At 38.3% G+C, this 24,845-nt stretch overlaps 1 protein-coding gene across 4 annotated transcripts in view; it reads left to right on the top strand.

The window, feature by feature from the left end:
• plekhg6 (pleckstrin homology domain containing, family G (with RhoGef domain) member 6) overlaps positions 1 to 24,845 on the top strand; it is a 60,684-nt gene that overhangs the window by 29,634 nt on the left and 6,205 nt on the right. For all 4 annotated transcript variants that reach the window (XM_009292202.5, XM_009292201.5, XM_009292203.5 and 1 more), the window contains exons 13-14: positions 9,744 to 9,859; positions 17,143 to 18,488. In XM_009292202.5, coding sequence (XP_009290477.2) covers positions 9,744 to 9,859; positions 17,143 to 18,488 — 1,462 coding nt within the window. The remainder of the gene's footprint in view (positions 1 to 9,743; positions 9,860 to 17,142; positions 18,489 to 24,845) is intronic.

Raw genomic sequence — 24,845 nt, 5'->3', positions numbered from 1 at the left:
ATATTGCACATTATAACTTCTAGAAAAGCTAATATTTTGGTTTATATTTTCACACAAATTAACAATATATGCTGATACACTTCATTTATTTTTTTATTTTCCTTCTACTTAGTCTCTTTATTTATCAGGGGTTTCCACAGCAGAATGAACCACCTAACTTATCCATCATATGTTTTATGCAACAATTGCCCTTCCAATCGCAACCCAGTACTGGAAAACACCCAAACACTCTCATTCACAAACATACACTATGGCGAATTTAGCTTATTCAATTCACCTTTAGCGCATGTCTTTGAACTATGGGGAAATCAGAGCACTCTGAGGAAACCTACACAAGCTGGTGAGGGATAGAGAATCAGGACTTCAGTATGATACAGAGGGGATTGTCAGGAAACGAGAAATTCAGACTGGTCAGGAAAGGAGAAATTCAGGCCAAGCAGTCAGTAACTAGCTAGCACAACCTCAGGCTTGGAACAGGTAAATAGATGGAACATCAAGTCAGGTGGATCCACAACCAGCGGAGACTCAGGAGGCAAGTGACACAAGAAACACAACAGGACTAGACAGCTGGGGCCTGTTTCAGAAAAGAGGTTAAGTGAAAACTCAGAGTATTTTAACCCTGAAATTAGAGAAACTCTGGCTTTTCCGTTTCAAAATGGAAGGTTTGTTAAACACGAGAAAGCAGGGTAAGTCAATCCTGTTTCTGAAAGAAAGGTAACTTTAACTCAGAGTCAGTTACTGTGGCAACTTACTCTGTGAATCTAACCTGGTCCAGAGCAGGTTTTATTCTCTAAACTCTGAGTTTCTGTCGGTCTCCTCCCCTTTTTTAAAGATAAAGCGGTATTTCGCGCCTTAGGCTTACGTCTCCGCACACCTATTTTAGAGCTCATTTTGGAGATGTGCATAAAAACGATTAATGGAAACGTCATGATTCACATAACTTTTGAAAATATGCATAATAAAACATGTGCTTAACTGAGTAGGTTAAACTTTTATTTGATAAGAAAAGATGCGCATGAACTACGAAGGAAACACTTAACAAATTACAGTATGTGCATTAAAAAAAGGTTTGTTAGAGATGATGATGAAAATGTGTGTGAATGGACAAACCAGCAGACTGAGCACACTATAGAACATCTTAACTGTTGTTTTGGTCATTCTAAAATGCCTTACCTGTTTCAGTATTATTATATATTATTAATTACCTCTGAGTGTCTGGAGCGTGTCAAGATCTCCGCGTTTCATGGCTTCAAACGCCCCCACGTGATCATTGTGTGTCAGCATTGTCTTCTGAGGCGCAAGTACATTTATTAAATAAAAAAATTATTGGCGCAGCTTCTTCTACCGGCGTAAATTCTGTTTTTACTGTTGATATTTGGCGCAAGTTAATCAGAAAGTGACGATTGTGTTCTCTTTGACTTGTTGGATGGAAACACTGCTTTATTCGCATCTTTTAGGCATTATTCCAGTTTTGCACAAATTTATGTAATATATTTGGATGGAAACAGATATTGCCTACATTTTTGTCACACACAGAACAAAGTCACGTACGAGAATGGCTTGTCCTTTTTTCATAAATAATTAGCTTAAACTTTGACATATACTGTTACTAGATTAATAGGATTACTATTCTTTCTAAAAAGTATTTTTAGCACTGCTTACCTTCTAAATATTATATCAACCTCTATCACTTGATCAATAAAAAGGCAGACACACAAGTGCACTGCTAAATCTATTAAAACTGCTAAACATGTATAAAAGTTTAAAACATTTTATGAACGTCACACATTACATTACTTATTTTATTATATTTAAATATTTAAATACTTTAAATTAAAAATTACGCATTAGAATGACTTGAGCAGCTGTTTTCTCACGCTAACTGTCTGTTTCACTGATGGCTGCTTCTTTTTAAATATATACACTCATATTTGCTATAACTTTGCATGAGCAGATCAAATTCAGCCGGAGAAAGAAATGCTGATCTATTTTTTTTTAAGATGTTGCCATAGTCACTCGTAATATCTGTGCTCCATTGATAATGTCTTCTTATATTCACGGTGTGCGCGCTTAACTCTGAGTTGGTCTACTCAAAGTTGATTGATCTAACTCAGATCAGCTACTCTGAAACCAAAAACTCTGAGTTTTTAATCTCTCGGTAAATCAACTCAGAGTTCAAGTTTAAACTCCGAGTTGTTTGAACCTCCTTACTGAAACAGGCCCCTGGTGAGACAAGAAAATCTAAAACAAGAGCAAGCAAAAACAAACTAAAACAAAGAAACAAGTAATATTTAAGAGGGGAAACATAGAGCTCTAAAAATAGAGTGAAACAAATAAAGAACTAAATTAAAAAAACTCTTAAAAGCGTAAAACAAAGGGCCAAAAGAAATAAGCTGTCGCTAGAAATAAAACAGAAAACAAAACACAGCAAAAGGAACTAAAATAAAGAACTAACAAAAGACTAGGACAACACTGGGACTGGGGATTACAAAAATGGCAAAATGAAAACTACAAACAGAAATAAAACTTATAATGACAGCAGCCTTGCTGAAAAAAGAAAAAAGACTAGTACTAGAATCAGACTAGAAAAATGTACACTGTATAAAATACTTCTACCAATTACTAATAAGACTAGCTAGACAAGCACACAAAAACAGAGTGTGACGAACTGGCAAGGACAAGGGGGAATTGAGCACAATATTAAGGGAGTACAGAGCACAAGGAACAGGGGCCTGTTTCAGTAAGGAGGTTCAAACAACTCAGAGTTTAAACTTGAACTCTGAGATGATTTACTGAGAGATTAAAAACTCTGAGTTTTCGGTTTCAGAACAGCTGATCTGAGTTGGGTCAATCAACTTCGAGTAGATCAACTCAGAGTTAAGCGCGCACACCGTGACTTTAAAAAGGCATTATCAATGGAGCGCAGACATTACGAGTGACTATGGCAATATCTTATAAAAGAGATCAGCATTTCTTTCTCCAGCTGAACTTGATGTTCTCATGCAAAGTTATAGCAAATTTGAGCGTATATATTTGAAAAGAAGCAACCATCAGTGAAGAAGAGACAGTTAGCGTGGGAAAACAGCTGCTCAAGTCAATGCCTAATTTCACTTTTTAAGTATTTAAATATTTAAGTAGAATAAAATAAGTAATGTAATTTGTGACGTTTATATTTTTTTTCTAAACTTTTTTTATACATTTATTAGTTTTAAATGATTTAACAGTGCACTTGTGTGTCTGCCTTTTTTATTGATCAAGTGATAGAGGTTAATATAACATTTAGAAGGTAAGCAGTACTAAAGATAATTTTTAGAAAGAATAATAATCCCATTAATGTAGTTACAGTGCATGTCGAAGGTGAATTTAATTTAATTATTTATTAAAAAAGGATAAGCCATTCTCGTACAGTTCTTCCCTGTGTGACTAAAATGTAGGCAATAGCTATGTTTCCATCCAAATATATTACATAAATGTATGTGCAAAACTGGAATATTGCATAAAAGATGCGAATAAAATTCTATCCAACGAGTCAAAGAGAAAAAAAATTGTCACTTTCTGATTGAACTGGCACCAAATATCAACAGTAAAAACAGAATTTACTGTGGTAGAAGAAGCTGCGTGAATTAATTCTTTATTTAGCCTAATTAATGTACTTGCGCCTCGATGTCAGAAGACAATGCTGAAACACAATGAACACGTGGGGGCGTCTGAAGCCATGAGACGCGGAGACTCACGCACCAGACGTTCGGAGGTAATTAATAATATACACTAATACTGAAACAGTAAAGGCATTTTAGAATGACTAAAACAATATTTAAGACGTCTTACAGTGTGCTCAGCCTGCTGGTTTGTTCATTTACACACATTCATTATCATATGATCATGATCTTTTTTTAATGTACATACTGTAATTTGTTCAGTAAAAGTGTTTCCATCGTAGTTTATGCGCTCATTTTCTATCGAATAAAAGTGTATCCTACTCAGTTATGCGCGTTTTTACACATTTTAAAAAGTTATGTGCATCATGACGTTTCCATCAATCGTTTTTATGCATGTATCCAAAATAAGCATTAAAATAGGTGTGTGGAGGCGTAAGGCTAAGGGGAGAAATACCGCTTCATCTTTAAAAAAGGGGAGGAGACCGACAGAAACTCTGAGTTTAGAGAATAAAACCTGCTTCTGACCAGGTTAGATTCACAGAGTAAGTTACCACAGTAACTGACTCTGAGTTAAAGTTACCTTTCTTTTAGAAACAGGCTTGACTTACCCTGCTTTCTCGAGTTTAACAAACCTGCCATTTTGAAACGGAAAACCCGGAGTTTCTCTCATTTCAGGGTTAAAATACTCTGAGTTTTCACTTAACCTCCTTTCTGAAACAGGCCCCAGGTGAACATAAGTAGACAAACAAAAACTAAACAAGGGGGCGAGGCATTGTAAAACAAGGAGACCACAGGGAGCCAGACAGGGAGCACATGGCCAACACATCAAAAGAGTCAACCATGTGCTGATACACAAAACAAACAGAGACATTAAACACAGACCAGAGTGGCAGGGCTATAAGGGCTGGATCCTTACAATTTATATATTATTAGTACTGTAAATCAGTTTGTTTTAGTCTTCATATAATGAACAAAGCTTTTTGAAAGGGGTAATAAAAATTAGAAAACAAGCAAAACTCTTACTCCTAGGACTGATTATATCTAAGTTGATATTTAGCCACACCATGTTGGTGTTTCGTACCATCTTAATATTTTACTAGGTGGGTCATTAGCCCAATGCTCAAGCCACAACCTGGAGGACCAGGGTCCTGTTTCAGTAAGGAGGTTCAACCAACTCGCAGTTTAAACTTGACCTCTTAGTTGACTTACTGAGGGATTCAAAATTCAGAGTTTTCGGTTTCAGAATAGCTAATATAAGTTAGGTCAATCAACTTTGAGTAGACCAAATCGGAGTTAAGCGCGCACACCAATTATTAACTATAAATGGGTATTATCAATGGAGCCCCGATATTACAAGTCACTATGACAACATCTGAAAAAAGAGATCAGAATTTCTTTCTCCAGCTGAACTTGATCTGCTCATGCAAAGTTATAGCAAATATGACCATATATTTTAAAAAAAAAAGCAACACTGCAGTGAAACAAAGACAGTTAGCATGGAAAAACAGCTGCTCAAGTTAATGTGTAAGTTTACATTAAAATTAATAATATATTTAGGTATGATAAATAAGTAATGTAATGTGTGACATTTATGGACTTTATAGACTCACTTAAAAAAGTGGGGAACTGGCCATAATTTTCATAAGTTATTTCAGATGTAACTGCATTAAATTACATAAAATAGGCTACTGCATAGTTTCTACAACAAATTTGACAAAACACGAATGCAGATAACCTTCACTCAATGTTTAGTGGAAATGTTTAATTTAAGGTTCCCACTTTTACTTACGTTTATCAGTTTAAGATAAAATTTCTAAAATTGAGTTTTAAATAGATTTAAAAGTGCACTTGTGTGTCTCTTTATTGATTAAGTGCTATAGGTTGATATGGAATTTAGAATGTAAGCAGTACTAAAAAATAGTTTGTAGAATGAGTAATAATTCAGTTACAGTACGAAGGTCAGTAAATTTAAGCAAATTATTTAATAAAAATGGAAAAGCCATTTTCATAACTTTGTTTTTTGTGTGGCTAAAATGTAAACATTAACTATGTTTCCATCCAAAAATGCAAATTAACTTTATGCGCAATAAAAGACATGCAAATAAAAGAGCTTTTTCATCCAACGAGTCAACAAAATCGTCACTTCCTGATTAACTGGCACCAAATATCAACATTAAAAACAGAATTTACTGCGTAGAAGAAGCTGCGTGAATCTTTTCTTTATTTATAAATTACTTGCACCTCAGGAGGCAATCCTGACACACAATAAACGTGTGTTAGCGTTTTAGAATGACCAAAACCACATTTCAGATGTTTTACAATGAGCTCATCCTGCTGATTTATCCATTCACACACATTTTTGTCATCACATGATCTCTAATAACATAATCACATGACCTTTTTTAATACACATACTGGCATTTGTTCAGTAAAAGTTTCTATCAAAGTTCATGCAATTTTTTTCTAATAAAATAAAAAGAGTTAAAGTTACCTCTCTTTTAGAAAAAGGCTTGACTTACCCGGCTTTCTCGAGTTTGACAAACCTGCCATTTTGAAATGGAAAACCCAGAGTTTCTCTCATTTCAGGGTTAACATACTCTGAGTTTTCACTTAACCTCCTTTTTAAAACCAGGCCCAGGACATACATACATACACCTAACAATTTTCCCAGCACTAGGTTGCGATTGGAAGGGCATCAGCAGTGTAAAACATATGCTGGAATAATTGCCGATTCATTCCGCTGTGGCGACCCCTTATAAATAAGGGATTAAGCCGAAAGAAAATTAATGAATGACCTAACAGTCATAAATAATATAAATAAATAATATAAAAAAGTCATGTTTACAAGTGGGAAAGTCTGAACTCTAGATTATTAATTAGTTGTAATTATATGATGTATTAGCGTAAAACATGGTAGTAAATTAGTTTTTTTTAACATCATGATATTTAGCATTGTTTAATTATATTATAATTTTACAATTTTACAAATGTAACGTATTACTTATATTCAGGAACTTTTGAAAGTGATGCATTACAATATTGAGTTACTCCCCAAAACAGTTACTAGTTACAGTACGTTACTTAGTTACTTTTTATAGTAAGTAATGCGTTACGTTACTTTTGCATTACTTTTTATTGTCTAATCTGTTTCAAAACTTGTTTTCTTCTTTCTGTTTTTAATAGCAGAGCTCTGCAATTTACAACACAATGTATAACCTACACCTTTACTTAAAAAAAAACCAGATCAAAAAATACATTTAATGTGATCAGGGGCCTGTTTCAGAAAGGAGGTTAAGTAAAAAGAGTATTTTAACCCTGGAATGAGAGGAACTCTGGTTTTTCCGTCTCAAAATGGCAGGTTTGTTAAACTAGAGAAAGCAGGGTAAGTCAAGCCTGTTTCAGAAAGAGAGGTAACTTTAACTCAGAGTCAGTTACTGTGGTAACCTACTCTGTGAACTTAACCTAGTCAGGAGCAGGTTTTATTCTCTAAACTCTGAGTTTCTGTCAGTCTCCTCCCCTTTTTTTAAAGATGAAGCGGTATTTCTCGCCTTAGCCTTACATTTCCACTCACCCATTTTAATGCTCAATTTGGAGATGCACATAAAAACTATTGATGGAAATGTCATGATGCACATAACTTTTGAAAATCCTCATAAAAAAACTTGTGCATAACTGAGTAGGATAAACTTTTATTCAATAGAAAATATTTGCCTAAACTACAATGGAAGCGCTGCTTCATTCGCACATCTCTTATGCATTATTCAGTTTTGCACAAAAATGTAATATATTTGGATGGAAACTTAGCTATTGAATACATTTGAGTCACATGAAGAACAAAGTCATGTAAGAGAATGGCTTGTCATTTTACAATTAGCCTTAATTCACTGACCTTCAACATGTACTGTAACTAGATTAATGGGATTATTATTTTTTTTTAAAACTATTGTTTAGTTCTGCTTGCATTCTTAATGTCATATCAGCGTCTATCACTTGATCGATAAAAAAGGCAGACACCCAAGTGCACTTTTAAATCTATTAAAACTGATAACGTGTATAAAAGTGGGAATGTGTGTAATTTTTTTTATAAATGTTACAAATAAAATTACTTATTTTATTATACCAAAATATTTCAATACTTTAGTAAAATGTAAAAATGTAAAATTACACATTAACCTGAGCAGCTGTTTTCCCACACTAGCTGTCTGTTTCACTGATGCAGAGGTGTTGCTTTTTTAAATATATGGTCATATTTGAAATAACCTTGCATGAGCACATCAAGTTCAGCTGGAGAAAGAAATGGTGATATCTTTTTTTAGGATGTTGCCTTAGTCACTCGTAATATCCGCGCTCCATTGATAATGCCTTTTTTAGTGGCGGTAGTGCGCTTAACTCTGAGTTGGTCTACTCAAAGTTGATTGATATAACTCAGATCAACTGTTCTGAAACTGAAATCTCAGAGTTTTTAATATCTCGATAAATTAACTCAGAGTTCAAGTTTAAACTCTGAGTTGGTTGAACCTCTTTACTGACACAGGCCCTAGAGAACTTCCTGACTCCAGAGCTATACTGACTCCAGAGCTATACATGCCATGTATGCAGATTATTGAACGCTTAAAGCAATGTGTTTGCTACTTTTTTACTATTTGTCTTAAGTTAAATTACAGTCCATTAAGTCAATCTCTTTTTCCTTTTCTTTGATGTGTTCAAAATAATGAACACATTCTCTCATTGACTGCTTGATTCATTGTGACTACTTGAATTTTATCTCAGCAATATATATTTAAAAAAGTTATTTTATGGAGTCATTCTAAGGCCATATATACTTGCAAAACAAAATAAAGTTTTGCAAACAAAAAATAAAGTATTGAGCAAAATAATTAAATAAACGCAAATCTCCAAAAATCGCAAAGCGAAAATGTATTTTTGAGAAATAAAAAATTATTCTGCTAATAAAAATAAAGAACTGTAAAGGAAAAAAAATAAGTTTTTAGAAATAAAAATGAAAAAATTTGAAGAACTGCACATAAAAATCAAGCAGTGGCAAAATAAATTAAAATATTTGCATTCAAATTATTATTATTATTATTTTTAGCATTGCCTTTACAAAACCCATCCAGTCAAGTGCAATGCTCATTTTGATTTGTTTTATTTGGTCAATCACAAGTTTGCGATGTTGTTTTCACTTTGCACTTCAGGTTTCTGCATGTTTCACTTTGTGTCCCTGATTTGACAAGGGGGCGGAGTCAAAAGAACTTGGGCGTTTATGAGAGATCATGACCTATTGGCCTGTAAGACCACTTCAGTGATACTGTGTCTCCAGGTGATGATGTTGCTTAAATGGAGGCAGGTCTGGGCCTGCCCTAAATACCCATATATGGCCCTAAATTAACTCCATACTAATTGATTAAATTAAAAGTAACTCGCATTACAGTTTCAAAAAATAAACTCAAATATTTAACTTTTTCAGTAATTCGTTACTTTACTCGTTACTTAGAAACGTTTATTACGTAACTCGCATTACTTGTAATGCCTTACCTCAACACTATTAATATTACACTGTTGCTTCATGCAAGACAAACGCATAATAAAATTCACTATAATCATATATGTGAAGCTGCTTTAACACAATCTACATTGTAAAAACTCTATACAATCTACATTGTAAAAACTCTATAGAAATAGAGATGAATCTAATTAAATTATTAAATTACACGCAGACCACTCTATTTTTCCACATGAAGAAGGCCTCAAGTTCTGTGTTATACACTTTAGCAAAAGTTCTTTGAATGTCAGGGAACACACAATGGGTATTTACTTGATGATCTGGTTTCTAATTATTGAGCTGTTTGAATAAGACACTTACTCCACCTAAGGTGTGTCAAAGACCTGCTCATGCAAGTTCACTGTCATTAAAAAATGTATTATGATTGTGCAATTGTTTATTTAAACATGCAAATTATCTGAACAGGTAATATGCAGGTACATATTAGCTCTAGAACAAGAACATAATTCATGAAATGCTTAATATAAGGCACTTCATTGATTCTTACAGTTTTTTGTTTACTGTTTGGCTCTGTCTGGTAGATTCATTTATGCTGGTGGAGGTCGGTGATCTAGGCTGCCCTCTAAGTGTGCATATCATGTCCACACCCAGTCCAGACAGCTGTGCGTCATGGGTGTCTGCTCTGCGTGAGACTCAGGTATTGCATTCCTCTTGCAGAAAACACACTCAGTATGAAACACCAGTATGAGACAGTTTGTACAAGCCCAGCCCTGTGCTCTCTGGTGTTTTTGCATGAGTTGCACAAAATAGGGAATTTTTATAATATATACATCTTTTCTTCTGATCAAGTTTAGAAAATGATGATTGCTAAACTTAGGAAGTTAGATAGACCACATATGCTGTAATATTAATATTAATAATAATAAAAATAATAATAACAATAATAATAATAATAATAATAATAGTAATAATAATAGTAATAATAATAATAATAATAATCAACCATGGTTGCCAGTTAAAGGGATAGATACCCTAAAAAATGTACTCACTCTCAAGTGGTTTTAGGTCATTACACTAAAGAATCGTTACACTAAAGAAGATATTTTGAAGATTGTTGGAAACAGGTAACCATTGGTATCCATAGTAGGAAAAACAGTTCTATAACAGTTTTAACATTTTTCAAAACATGTTCTTTTGTGTTAAGCATAAAAAAAGAAACTCAAACAGGTTTGTGACAAATATGACGGATTTTATTTTTTATTTTTGGGTGAACTATGCTAAACCTTTTTAAGGCCTTTAACTGCAACTGTAAAATCAAATTTTTGTAATAAAATCATAGTTTTCCTTTCAAATTCAGCCTTTTTTTATTCTTGAGCTGTAGAGCCACCTATGCTTTGATATCCTTAAGTTCACTTTTTTTCAGAATAATATGCATATGTGCTCACCTTTGTTATATGTTTTTGTTTTAAGAATGTGATACATATTTTGGTATATCTGATCACTGCCATTCTTTAAATGCCGCTGTTATAGCTGTACAAATGCAAATGTTTTTATTTTTATTTGAAATTACCGATCAAGGGAGGCAGTTTAGATATTGTACAAATCTGGTTTTGGATGAAGTCAAGTGTAACGTCTAGAACTATTTAATATCAACTATTTCTATAGCAATTTGACTGACAGCAGCGATTGTTAAACATAAAACTTAAAAGGTCCACCTTGTGGTAAATTTATTTTTTATTTCTCACAGATACTATAAGTTAAACAGACTCACATAGTTTCATTTTAACTGGCTTGTTATAACTGAGTTGTATTCAAACACACGTCCTATTCTTATAGAGAAGACTACATAGCCCCATATAGTGAAGCATATGTCTCCAAAACCTGGCAGGTAGGCAAATCTAAACTTGTTTTTATTAAAACAAAAATAAATATGCATATAATAAATAATACTGCTATTATTAATAACATTATACACATGTAAATTGTCATGAATACACCAAAAAAAAAAAAAAGCCACTCGAGATGAAGAAGGCATGGAGGCAATGGTTTTTATTTGTATGAAGAAAATAATCATTTTTGTAACATTTCAATAAAGAAATGTGTAGGCATTTGGACTGTACAAAAATTAAATAACAAAAGAATGAATAAATAAATTAGTTAAACTTTTAAAAGTCTTTGTTCCTCTTCTCCATTTATATACGCTCCCACTCGCAACACAGCTGGACTGCAATCAAGCGCAGCTCTAGAGGGAGAAAGAGATAGACTTGTGCATGCTACACACTATGCAACAAAACATCAGCAGCTCCACATGCATAAACAAAATTCAAATCTGTGTATATATATGTATATATATATATATATATATATATATATATATATATATATATATATATATATATATATATATATATATATATATATATATATATATATATAATGCATTTTATTTATGATGCGCTTTTCTCAGTCCCAAAGCGTTAACAGGCATACAAGGCAAACAATGCAGAACAATAAAAACAGTAAAAAAAATAATAATAATAAAATAAATAAAAAGACCGCAATAAAATATGAATGATTCAATGCAATTGGATGATAAAATAACAAAAATAATCAATCTAAGTTAAAAGCAACGGTAAAAAAAATGAGTCTTACGAAGTTTCTTAAAACAATCCAGAGAAAAAGCATTTCTGATGCTGGTGGGTTGGCCATTCCATAGCTTAGGTGCAATGTACGAAAAAGCACGACCACCCATAGTCTTCAGTGTACAGCGTGGCTAATACAGCAAGATTGCAGATATGTATACACTGTAAGAAAAAAAAATCTTAAAAAAAAAGGTCAAATTACTGGCAGCATTTGACCTTTTTTTTACGATTTTAAAAAAAAAAAACTTTATTGAAAACGGATTTAATCCTAATAATCTAGAAAAGTCTGCAAAATAACAGTGTTTATCTGTAAACATTTCAATGAGAATATCTGTAGATTAATTATTTTTTGCACTTTATTTTAACAAAGAAAATTTGCCATAATTTTATGGTTTTTGTATGGCAGCCGTAGCTATCAGTCATTTGACCTTTTTTTTACGATTTTTTATTTTTTTTTACAGAGCAAGTAATTACAATTCATTACTTTAATTTTACGTAATTTTAAATGTACTTAAAAAATAACAGGAAAAAACACTGTGTAAATAATACGGCAATTTTATTGTATAAAACAGACAAATTGCTGTAATTTGTCATTACTGATATAGTACATATATATAATAACAGTCAAGCTGTTAATTTACAGATATTGTTTGTAATTTTTACAGAGTTTTGAATATAATTTAAAATAACAGAAAAAATACTGTATAAATAATACTGTAATTTTCCTGTATAAAAAACAAAAATGTCAGTAACTTGTCTTTAATGATAAAGTACCTAAAATGAAAGTCAAACTGTGAATTTGAAATTGAAATTGTTTGTCATTTTACTAAGTTCTACATATAATTATAAATTACAAAAAAATACTTAAAAAAATTTAGGGATATTTTCTGTAAAATGTGTTGTTTTTTAACAGTATATATATATATATATATATATATATATATATATATATATATATATATATATATATATATATATATATATATGTGTGTGTGTGTGTGTGTGTGTGTGTATATACCTACAAAAATTATTATATTCTGAAACATAACGCATGACGCATAACGCTCTGGTTACTAGAGTAACCCTCGTTCCCCGAGGAGGGGAACTACAAAGTTATTGGTGGATTTGATTTAGAAAATCCACAAATTGGGAGGATTCGGTTCAGAAGCCACTTGTCTGAAAGAGTATGGAACGGACCAATGAATGCCAATGAATTGGCAGCGTAAGCTTGTGCACGTGTGCTTCATTGCCAACTCCACATATAAGCACAGGTGGAGCAACCAATCGCTATCCTTTTAAGATCAAGAGACTTTACTAACAGCTAAGGGACAGTCATTATGGCGATGGTTAATAGCATTTCCGTTTCCCTCCTCGGGGAACGAGGGTTACTTTAGTATTCAGAGTGTTCCCCTTTAGGTGGGGAACTCCAATGCTATTGGTGGATTTGATTTAGAAAATCCCAAATTGGGAGAACTATGGAAAATGCCATAATGACTGCACCTTACCAACGCCTCTGATGAGAAGATAGTCAGGCAAACGTGAATGCTCCTACATCATGGGAGGCGCGGTCCTCCAACGTGTCCCTGGCCCTTACTTATCTCACTTCAACAGAAGTTTTACGGATTTAGATATATTTTTTTGGAAGTCGCAAGCGTGTAGATAATTCTACGAATAATACGACTGTACATTGGGAAGCGTGCAGTCCCGATTGGTAGGACGCTGCGGAGGCCATCTGCTACCCAGGGGGGACATATAATGGCAGGAATATATGGACTAGCCCTAAGGAGGGGAGTACACATAATAAAAGGTGGTTAGCGGAGAGGGAAGACACGGGTCCACCCGAGAGGGGGTACTGAACCGTGGCAGAATAAGCATATGGGATCGCCTAGTGGGGATCACGCATAGCGGGCACCTATAGCGGGCAGACCTACAACGTAGTGGGCCAGCAAGTGACTCCTCCGCTGAGTCAGTGCTGGGACCCTCAGAGGGATCTGCAGGGCTCACCTGACGGGAACTTTACTGACAGATAAAAAGGCGCACGTATCTCCATGTTAGGGAAAATTGCGCAGCAAGCGTGTTTCAACACCCTCACCGAGTTGTTTCCTCAATCACCAAGGGTTACCTAATACCCTTGAGGAAACCGGCTCCACTCGCAGATTGTGTCACCCAGCCCGCAGCTCTACAGATGTCTGTTATGCTTTCCCACGGTGCTGCCAGCTATCGCGTCATGATAAGCGGAGATGGCAGCCACGTAAACCTTGAGAGTGGAGGGCGACAGCCTGCTCTCCAGCTTCTCTTGAAGGAAAGAGAACACAACACTGATCTGGCAATTTTGGGGGTCTTCTCTGCGAGAGATGCACCATTCAGTGAATAGACTCCAGCGATTTCAGCCGCAGGTGACTCCAGAAAAGCAGACGGTGGGAGAGCTGAGACATGCGGCGAGAGCGCATACCCCCCATACGGTTGATACACGCCGCCGCCTCCGTACTGTCCATCCTGACCAGCACGTGTTGCTGCTCCAGCACCGGAAAAAAGCGGTGGAGAGAGAGGAAAACTGCCAACAGCTCTAGGCGATTGATATGCCAATGCAACTGGGCACCCTTCCACAGGTCCACTGCTGCATCCCTGAAACACAAGGCCCCCCCAGCCCGTGTTGGAAGCATCTGTTGAAACAACAACATGACTGGACGCCTGTCCTAGAGGGACACCGGCCTGTAGGAACGAGGGGTCGTTCCAAGGGCTGAGGGTGCGGCGACACAGCGCAGTGACAGAGACTCGGTGTGTGCCCGCTTGCCATGCGCATCTTGGAACTCGATCGTGAAGCCAGTGCTGGAGTGGTCTCATATGGAGTAATCCGAGCGGCCAACTTTCCATCTCAACTGGAGGGAGCGGTTCGATTGCACCCTTCGCCAGGAGTTTACTGGACTTAACGGCGCCCTGGGCAGGGGGGGCTGTCTGCTTTCGAGGTGCTCGATGCACCCGCTTCGCCGAAGACAGCAATCGTTGGCGGGCGCCCTCGGCGAGGAGCAGCGGAGTTGGATGGCTCGGCGGGCAGAGCGGGCTTACGGTCCCGCCGATAGATGACATTACCCATCATGTAACAAGCCTGAGTTAGACCCGCCCTCGTGCAGCTCGGCCAGCGTCTGCGCTTTGTAGCGCTGGTATGTGGCCATCGCGTGCAAGGCGGAAGCAGCCTGGCCTGCAGCCTTGTAAGCTCTGGCTCCGAGGGAGGCAGATAACCTACAGGCTGCCCTCCAAGACTGCGTGAGCCTACTTTGCACCTCCGGGAAGAAGGGGGTGAGAGGCTTCGAGGGCTTCCCCTTCTGGTCCTCAACGTAGCACCCATCTAGTCAGTCCGGCCGCGGAGCTGGGGGATGAACCAACTCCAACCCCATGGCCGAAGCAGCCCGGGAAAGCACAGCTAACATGTCCGCCTCAGGATGCGTTTTGACCTCCGGGCAGGCGAGCGGGTCTGGATCTTCGTCGGACAGTAAAAGCCCACCCTCCGATGCTGCGGTGGACGTCTGATCTCCGGTGTCAGCGAGCGTGAGAGCTACCATCTGATTAGACGGATCACTCCTACTGCCCGAAGCTTGGATGGAGCGCCTGGAGGAGCGAGAGGTCCATGAGCCCTTGGGCGGCGGATTATCTCTCGCTGAGACCCTCAGATCTGCCAGAGTCACCGCTGCAGAGCAGGGGACAGGTAAGGTGGTTCGCTCTCTTATCTCTCTCGCAATCCTAGCTGCGCAACGGTCATGGCATCGCAGTGATGACATGAACCGCCCGCGAGCACCACATTAACATGCTGGACCCCCAAACATGTAATGCAGTGATCATGCCCATCATCTGGAGCCAGGAAACCCCCGCATCCAGAAACGCACAGTCGGAGCGCCATCCTAAAAAAAGGACGTGCTGCACGACTGTGTTGCTTTTTTAGGAAAAAATGCAACTTATACGCACCGCTCTGGAGGACAGGACCCAAAGACCGCCAGGCAAGGGAGAATCCCAGCTCAATCGTCTGCCGCCGCGTATACCCACTCTGGACCGGGAGACACTCCTTCGCTCGGATATCGCTGTATTCAGCAAGAGGAAGCCTCATCGACTCGATCAGAAAGTCTCTGAAGCGAAAAGGATAGCAAATGCTTGCTCCACCTGTGCTTATATGTGGAGTTAATTGGCAATGAAGCAAACATGCGCAAGCTTACGCTGCCAATTCATTGGCATTCATTGGCCCGTTCCATACTCTTTCAGACAAGTGGCTTCTGAACCGAATCCTCCCAATTCGTGGATTTTCTAAATCAAATCCACCAATAGCATTGGAGTTTCCCACCCGAAGGGGAACTAACGCACTCTGCGTTGGATTTTAGACCAGCTTTTAGATTATCAAAGGTACGGTCTATTATAGTTTATCAAAATTGCAACTGAAGACATCCATTACCCTAAATATTATGTTACATAACATGTTTGTTATGCGCAAACTATCTAAACCAACGTCATATTTTTATGCCCCATATAGTGATACATATATCACTAAAACTTGACAGGTGAACAAATTTAAACTTGTTTTTATTCAAAAAATATAAATAATGCTATTGATAAAAACATACAAATGCAAATTGTCATGAATAAAATAAAAAAGCCCCCGGGAGGCATGGAGGCTGTGGTCTTTATATTTATATAGAAAATAATCATTTTTGTAACATTTTAATCCTTTAATTATTTTTATATGTAACAATATTTTTGTATTGCAGTACATCCTGTGTTTATTAAGCAGTGTGTAAGCGTTTGAACCCACATAGGCACATAAGACTCTGCGCTGGACTTTAGACCTGCTTTCAGCTGGTCAATGGCACAGTCTATTTCAGTTCTTCAAAATAGCAACGCACCAATGATGTGCCTTAACACACCTCTATTTTAGACCGGCACGCTCATGAGTCCACAAGGTGCTGCAAATAGATTTGCTGTTTAAACAACATGGTACAAAATGTGAAAATTAGGGTTGCACTGGTCTGAAAATAGCAACAAATCGCGCCAAAAATGTCTTGTGCCTTATTGCGCAGGATGTATGATAGGGCCCATAGACTGAATACCAATTTTCAAATCAATCTGAATAACGGTTGGATAGCTACAGCAGTTTCATGAATTTTTTTTATTTTTTTGATGGTTGTTCAACTGTGACCTTACACTGATCTCATCTATGTGCTCAAACACTTTGGTGAAAATATTTTATTCTGTTCAAGAGTCATGGGCTTTAGTAAAAGTGAATGAAGCTGAACGAGATTGTGAAATATAGTTGAATGGTTTGCCATTTATGACTGGTCCTTGTTGATATTCACAGGAGGCATTACAGAAATTGAAGATAAACGAGAAGAACGCAATATTAAAAAATACACATACCGTTCCAGATAAGGATGCTGATTTCCACACAGCATATTATAGTGATATTGACCCAGAAGAAATGGTACAACAGATTTACCCCACATCCCAATCTGACAGCGATTCTGATCCAGCTGATAATGAGAGATCTACGTTCAGCAAGGTCGATCCGCATACACTGATGGATGTGGAGCAAAGTAAAGTTCAACAGATGTCAGATTACAGGAGCTCTTCACTGACTGAACCCGATGATCAGAGCCAGTCAGGTTATGAAGAGGTTGTGGGAAAGACTGATTCAGTTGGATTGAACGCAGAACAAGGAAAAAGCAGAATTAACAGCAATCAGTGGGAAGATGAAGAGGCCTCATTAAAAAATATCCAAGAAAGGCGAGTTACATGGACACAAAAACAACAGACACCTTCAAACTCGAATGACCTTACACAACAGGAATTACCAATAAGAAACAATTTGAATGGACCTGCTGGACATGTAAAAGACACAATCCAACCTCTCATAACTACATCCGCACATGGGACAAGTGTAGAAACAGGTGAACCAATGCATCTAGATCCAGATAGTGACTCTCAAGAAAGCAGGAGAAACTCTTTGTGCAGCCAGCAAGAAGATGATGAAGAGTCCCTCACAGAATCAAAGAGGTTCTCCAGGAAACTGAAGTCTCCTCGCATACAGAGGAGACGTCTGAATAATGCGCAGCCAAACGGAATGGGATTTGCTTCCGATGCAAACTCCAGCAGAAGCCAGAAAAACAAATCTCAGGATTCTCACAGAGTGCTAAAGCTGGGATCTCTGAAAAACAACCCTAGTACATTATGGTATGTTCCTGAGAAGAGATCACCGAAGAGATCACCGACTCAAGAGATGCACTCTGAACCTGAGCAGACACCGGAAGAAAAGCGTAAATTGAAACTAATCAAACTCAAGACCCAGAGGAGCGCTTCTATCCCAGAAATCAGCATACCTCAGACTTCCATCCCACCTTCCCAAATTACTAGCTCCTCACTGTTAACTGCCCCAGACCCCCAGCCTCCAACATCTCCACTTCAGAGTGTGCTGCAGAGGGCAAAAGAAAGGGAAAAGGAACGCGGGCTGGGAAGAAAAGTTGTAAAGGAAAAAGAGAAGACTTTTTCCATACAAAATTCTCCTACTATTTCTGCCTCTTCATCGCTGTCGGCCAGTGAAGGAGAGAGAGAGACAGAAAGAGAGGAATCAGCAGAACCCAGTGTAATGTTTGCACATGGATGGAGAGAAGGAAATGTTGATGGAAGTGAGGATGAGATGAAAGAAAGGTGAGTCTACAGTACATGCGTCACTGTTGCTAAATGTAGCACTAATGTTAAAAGAAATAGATCTAAAAACAAGTTCTGTAATGAGGAACTGTTTTTAACAGGGATGAAGAATCATATTTTTCTTGATATTTCTTGAGGCTCTTCCACTGAACTAGGAAGCATGATTCACAAATGATTTTATCTATTTTTTAAATTATGCAAACCAAAAAAATAAACAATTGGCCATCTGAACATTTGGTCAAAAAGCTGTCTTAACCAAAGATATGTATAGTGCACCTGTAAAAAATATCCAGAAATTAGCAGCTTTCGTCCTACAAATTAAAATGTTAGAGATATATTGTCTGGATTCGAGTTGGTGTACAGTACAGGTCAGTATGGGTCACCTTTATTAGGCTTGAGTTTCCACTGCCAAAAGGTGAGTGTGGAGTACGACATAAAGTTTCAGTCAATGAGTTCTATTTTAATGGGCTATGCGCAAAGTCTGAAGCGCAGGGCGCAAAATCATTAGGGGGTGTGCGAATCCACTTTTGCTATTTAAAGACAGGAAAACATGCTCTGCGTCGCGATGCATGGTCTATCGGGGTTGTGCTTATTCTCTTAATGAGTTAAAGGTGTGTTTTGAGAATAAACCAATCAGAGTTTCATCTCCCATTCACTTTAAGAATCAGTTTCGTCGCTCCATGGCGCATTTGCTATTTACATGGCAGACTTTGTAAGAGCGGAATGAACCGCCAGCTTATCCGGCACATGTTTTACGCAGCGGATGCCCTTCCAGCTACAATCCAACACTGGGAAACATCCATACATTCATTCATTTTCTTATCGGCTTAGTCCCTTTATTAATCTGGGGTCGCTACAGCGGAATGAACCACCAACTTATCCAGCAAGTTTTTACACAGCGGATGCCCTTCCAGCCGCAACCCATCTCTGGGAAACATCCACACACACACTCATACACTACTGGCAATTTAGCTTACCCAATTCACCTATAGCACATGTCTTTGGACTGTGGGGGAAACCGGAGCACCAGGGGAAATCCCACACGATCACAGGGAGAATATGCAAACGCCACACAAAAATGGCAACTGACCCAGCCGAGGCTCAAACCAGTGACCCTCTTGCTGTAAGGTGATCATGCTACCCGCTGCGCCACCGTGATGCCCTTAATCTATACAGTGCTCAGCATATATATATATATATATATATATGCATATACAAATCTATCTTTTAGATTCATATTTTAATAGAAAGCTATACAATATTATAATTGTGCATATGCATTAGATTAGACAGTACTAAAGCTAAATCTGGAGCTTATCTAACAAAATGACTTTCAATAACGCTTCAAAAACTAGTACACGCAAATTATGTTATAAAAAAAATAATAAAAGCTAATTTAAAAAAGAGTAATATTCAAGAGAAGCAAAACTAAATAAAAATGTAGTTTAAATTTTGTAGGTTGTAATTTTTTTTACAATATTTTTCTTGAAGTTAATTGTATTATTTCAATTCAATTTCTATCAATTTCCAAATATCTTTGGTGACTACAATTTTATTTTAATAAATATATCTGTTTAATAAATCCATTTTGTTTAAATGCACTAAAATCCATTGCCTATATACACTAAGAAATGCATAAAAATATAACTTTTTTTAAATGGGCTGTATTCAATTATGCTGAGCATTGTAGATATAATTTCCCTTCAATTAAACCCCAAAATAACCCTTACTGCCCAGTGGAAAAAATATATAATTTTCATTTTAAGTATATTTGTTCCATTTGTGAGATATGACTGTATAGAAAGGCCTTGCTGTTTCGGAACAGAACAGTTTCATGTATGTTATTTCTTCTGTCTACCCACACATAATTCATCTGTGTACTGTTGCATAAATTTCGCTCTTAAATATTACATTCAAAACTTCCCTGGAAGCTGGAAGATAATTGTCATAATTTGCCATTCTTCTAAAATCTCTTTTTTTTGTACATCTCCAGTTTCTCATTGTAGCTTAGTTCTTCACATGGACCATTAGGAGTCAGGCTTACCCCTGAAAAAAAGCACAGCACACAGCAAGGATATACAGCACTCGCTTTCATTTATTGTCTTTATCATCAACTCATCAATTCACTAAAATAGACCTTAATCTCTGCTCTGTCAGCTTTTGAAGCTGACAATTTAGCTCTATAACAAATAACAAAGTGGGTTTTTAATGATATTCTCATAGTATGAAATAATATATTGTAAAAGAAATAATATAAAGTTAAAGTCAGAATTATTAGCCCCCTTGAATAATAATTCTGGTAATTCTGACTACAACTGAATAGAGAAATAAGTCTGTAAAATTCCAGAAAATGTACTGGCAGTTTATTTTGCATACTGGCATGTTTTTGTACACCAACACAGACAATATATCACTTTAAACTATTAAAAATGTGTCACTTTTTCAAAATGTTAATGGTTTAAAGGTAATTGAAAAAGATTAAGGTCCCATAATGCAATTCAAAAGCATAAATAAACAGGGAAAAATAAAAACATGAATTACAAAATATGGAAAATTGCACTGAAAAAAAGGAATTATTGGATTTACTACTTTTTTTAAGGTAAGTGGTTGCAAAAAATTTATATGAGCTGACTTTAAACAAGCTAATGAAGTTGAACAGTACTACATTTCATTTGTTTGTTTAAAATCAGCTCATAAAAGTTGTTAGTGTAACGAGGAGTCTGAGACAGTGTTAGAATCCAAATGCAGAAGTTTATTAAAGGGGTTTGGCAGAGACATCAAAGAGTAAACAGGGGGAGAGTCGGCAAGAAGTATGCAGTCCAATCCAATCAACAAACAAAGGGGGAAATTCAGAAGACGTAGTGAAAGTTCAGGCAAAGCTTCAGTATTAGAATAATCAGTCCAAAACAGATCAAAAGAGCAAAGACAGAGAAAGTGTAATATCTCAGCACTTTATCGCATCCTCCAACCCACCAGGGGGCGCACATGTTGCCCTATACTCCTCAACATTGGATGGCAGTAATGACTCTTGTTCCTCTAAACTCTCCTGTAATCAGCGTAACCACCACCACCTGTTCTTTGCTCTATATAAGACTGCTTTGTATGCTGCTCTATGTTCAGTCCTGAACTAAACCTCTTGCTGCCTTGTCCAGTTTCCAGTTAAGTTGTTCTCAAGACTTTTTGCTTGTTCTCAAGACTTGTTTGCTATTTTGCTGTTTGATTGTTTTGAGACCCTCGTGTCTATTTTATTTTGTATGTATTTTCAGGAAGCTCGGCTTTCCTATTTTTGTTGTACTTTTCAACCCTGCTGTAGAGAGATATTATCTCTCCTTTTTGTCAAATTTACCTCAGTAAAGACTATATATTTTTTTTTTGAAATTCATCAGTTGTGGACTCACTTTGTTCCTCCTCTGCTCTTGGGCCACCAGTTGCTGACTTAGCTCATCTAGTAAGAGCTACTGCTAACCACACTGCAGACCCGGGTTCGATCCCCACTCAGATCATCACAGCAGGACTGAACCATGGAAAACCGCCCAGCAGAGGAGGCTGCACCAGTCTCAAATGTGGATCGCATTCTTGCGGCACTTTCAGAACAAGCCACCGCTATTCAGCAGCATGACCAAACTTTATGTGAAATTCTTAGCCTCTTGAATCCCCACTCTCAGACTACAATGGCCCAGGTAATTACGCCACAGTCTGTTCCCTTGTCAACACCTGAGCCCAAGTTGCCCCCTCCCCAGCGCTTTGATGGCAGTTTCGAGAACTGCAGGGGATTCATTACTCAATGTACTTTGATCTTTCAACTACAACCTAGTTGTTTTCCTACTGACTGCAGTAAGGTGGCATATATAATTACACTCCTTACGGGCAAGGCTCTGGATTGGGCCTCAGCCTTGTGGGATAAGAAGTCCCCTGTAACCACTAATCTCCAGCTCTTCCTAGCAGAGATGAAGAGAGTGTTCCTCCATTCAGCAGACAGTGGAGAGGCAGGACGCCGTCTCCTAAGACTATCTCAGGGGTCCCGCAGTGCCGCTGAGTTTGCCATTGAGTTCCGTACTCTGGCCACCGAGAGTGGGTGGGGCCAATCTGCACTTAGAGCGATCTTTCACAATGCATTGTCTCCCAAGCTCAAGGATGAACTGGCATTCAGAAACTCCCCATCAGACCTTGAGTCCCTCATTGGTTTAGCCATTCGGGTTCATAACCGCCTTAAGGAGCGGCAGACAGAGAGAGAGCAGGACACAATTATGACCCGTCATGACAATGTTGTTTATCCCACACTGGATCCTGAGGAACCTATGCAATTAGGGGCTACAAGGATCTCGCTCTCTGAAAGAACCAGACGAATGAAGGAGAAGTGCTGCATTTATTGTGGGAAGCCGGGTCATTTCCGGGCAACATGTTCAGAGTTGTCGGGAAAAGTCAGATCTCGTTCCGGTGTAGGGGCCCCGGGGCGAGAGTAGGTGTGATTCCCTGTCCCATTTTCTCTGGTTTAACCATCCAGGCAGTCATCTCTCTCCAACAACCCCACGAGGTGGAGATCTTCATTGACTCAGGTGCAGCAGGAAACTTTATGGACCTCAAGTGTGCTCAAGATCTTTCCTGTGATCTCCTAACCCTGCAAAACCCCCTTAAAGTCTCAGCAGTAGACGGCAATCCGCTAGGCTTAGGCCACATCCACCAATGCACCACAGCTTTCCATGTGAGAATTGGAGATCATGAAGAAAACCTTCAGTTTCACATCATTCATTCTCCCAAGATCCCCATAATCCTGGGACACCCCTGGTTAGTAACCCATAACCCACTTATTGATTGGTCTAAAGGAGTTATAGTAAGTTGGAGATGTAAGGGGTCCAGTTTGAACACCATGTTTGGTCAGTCAACCAAGGATTCAACCCTTTGCCATTGCCCTCTTCCCCTTGAGACTCAGCCAGAACCCCCCAGGCACACCAAGGCCATCCCCCTGGACATCATGACTATTCCCAAGCCACAGATTGTTCCCAAGTCCCTCAATACTCCCCCCGAGATATCCCGAGTTCCCCCCGAATACTCTGACTTAGCTGAGGTTTTCAGTAAGACTCGAGCAGCCTCACTGCCCCCTCACAGGCCATATGATTGCCCCATTGATCTATTACCTGGAACCTGCCCACCCCGCGGAAAGTTGTATTCGCTCTCTGGGCCTGAAAGAGCTGCTATGGAGAAGTATGTACATGAGTCCCTAGATAGTGGTTTTATCCGCCCCTCCACGTCACCAGCCGGGGCAGGATTCTTTTTTGTTGGTAAGAAAGATGGTTCCCTTAGACCCTGCATTGACTACAGAGGTCTCAACAGCATTACAGTCAAGAATCGCTACCCTCTTCCCCTAATGACAACAGCCTTCGAGATCCTACAAGGAGCTACCATCTTTACCAAGCTGGATCTCCGTAGTGCATACCATCTAGTCAGGATCAGGCAAGGGGATGAGTGGAAGACCGCGTTTAACACTCCCACTGGCCACTATGAGTACCAAGTTATGCCCTTTGGATTAGCCAACGCGCCAGCTGTCTTCCAGTCATTTATTAATGATGTACTACGAGAGATGCTTAACATCTTTGTTTTCGTCTATTTGGACGACATTCTCATCTTCTCTCATAACCCCGAGGAACATGTGATACATGTTCGGAAGGTACTGATTGAACTTCTCAAACATGGGCTTTTCGTAAAGCTAGAGAAGAGTGAATTTCATGTTTCCTCTGTCTCTTTCCTTGGATTCATTGTTTCAAAGGGCAGCTTACAGATGGATCCCAGCAAGACTAGGGCTGTGCTGGACTGGCCACAGCCCACCTCTATCAAAGAGGTGCAGCGCTTCCTAGGGTTTGCAAATTTTTATAGGAGGTTTATAAGGAACTTCAGTTCTATTGCCGAACCCCTAACTTCCCTGACCAAGAAGGCGAATACCCCTTTCACCTGGAACGATAAGGCCAGTACAGCCTTTAACACCCTCAAACATAGATTCACTTCAGCACCTATCCTCACTTTACCAGATCCTGAGTTGCCTTTTATCCTGGAGGTGGATGCATCAGATATAGGGGTTGGAGCAGTTCTATCCCAAAGAAGTAAAGCAGACAACAAACTTCATCCATGTGCCTTCTATTCCCATAGACTTACGCCGACTCAGGCCAACTATGACATTGGAAACCGCGAACTACTGGCTATTAAGTTAGCTTTGGAGGAGTGGAGGCATTGGCTTGAGGGAGCATCTCACCCCTTCCTCATTTGGACTGATCACCAGAACCTCACTTACATACAAAATGCCAAGAGATTGAACGCTAGACAAGCTAGATGGTCACTGTTCTTTAACCGTTTCAAATTCACACT

Source organism: Danio rerio, chromosome 16 (genome assembly GCF_049306965.1).
Source record: "Danio rerio strain Tuebingen ecotype United States chromosome 16, GRCz12tu, whole genome shotgun sequence".
NCBI lineage: Eukaryota > Metazoa > Chordata > Actinopteri > Cypriniformes > Danionidae > Danio > Danio rerio.
This window is presented reverse-complemented; position numbering and strand designations above follow the sequence as displayed.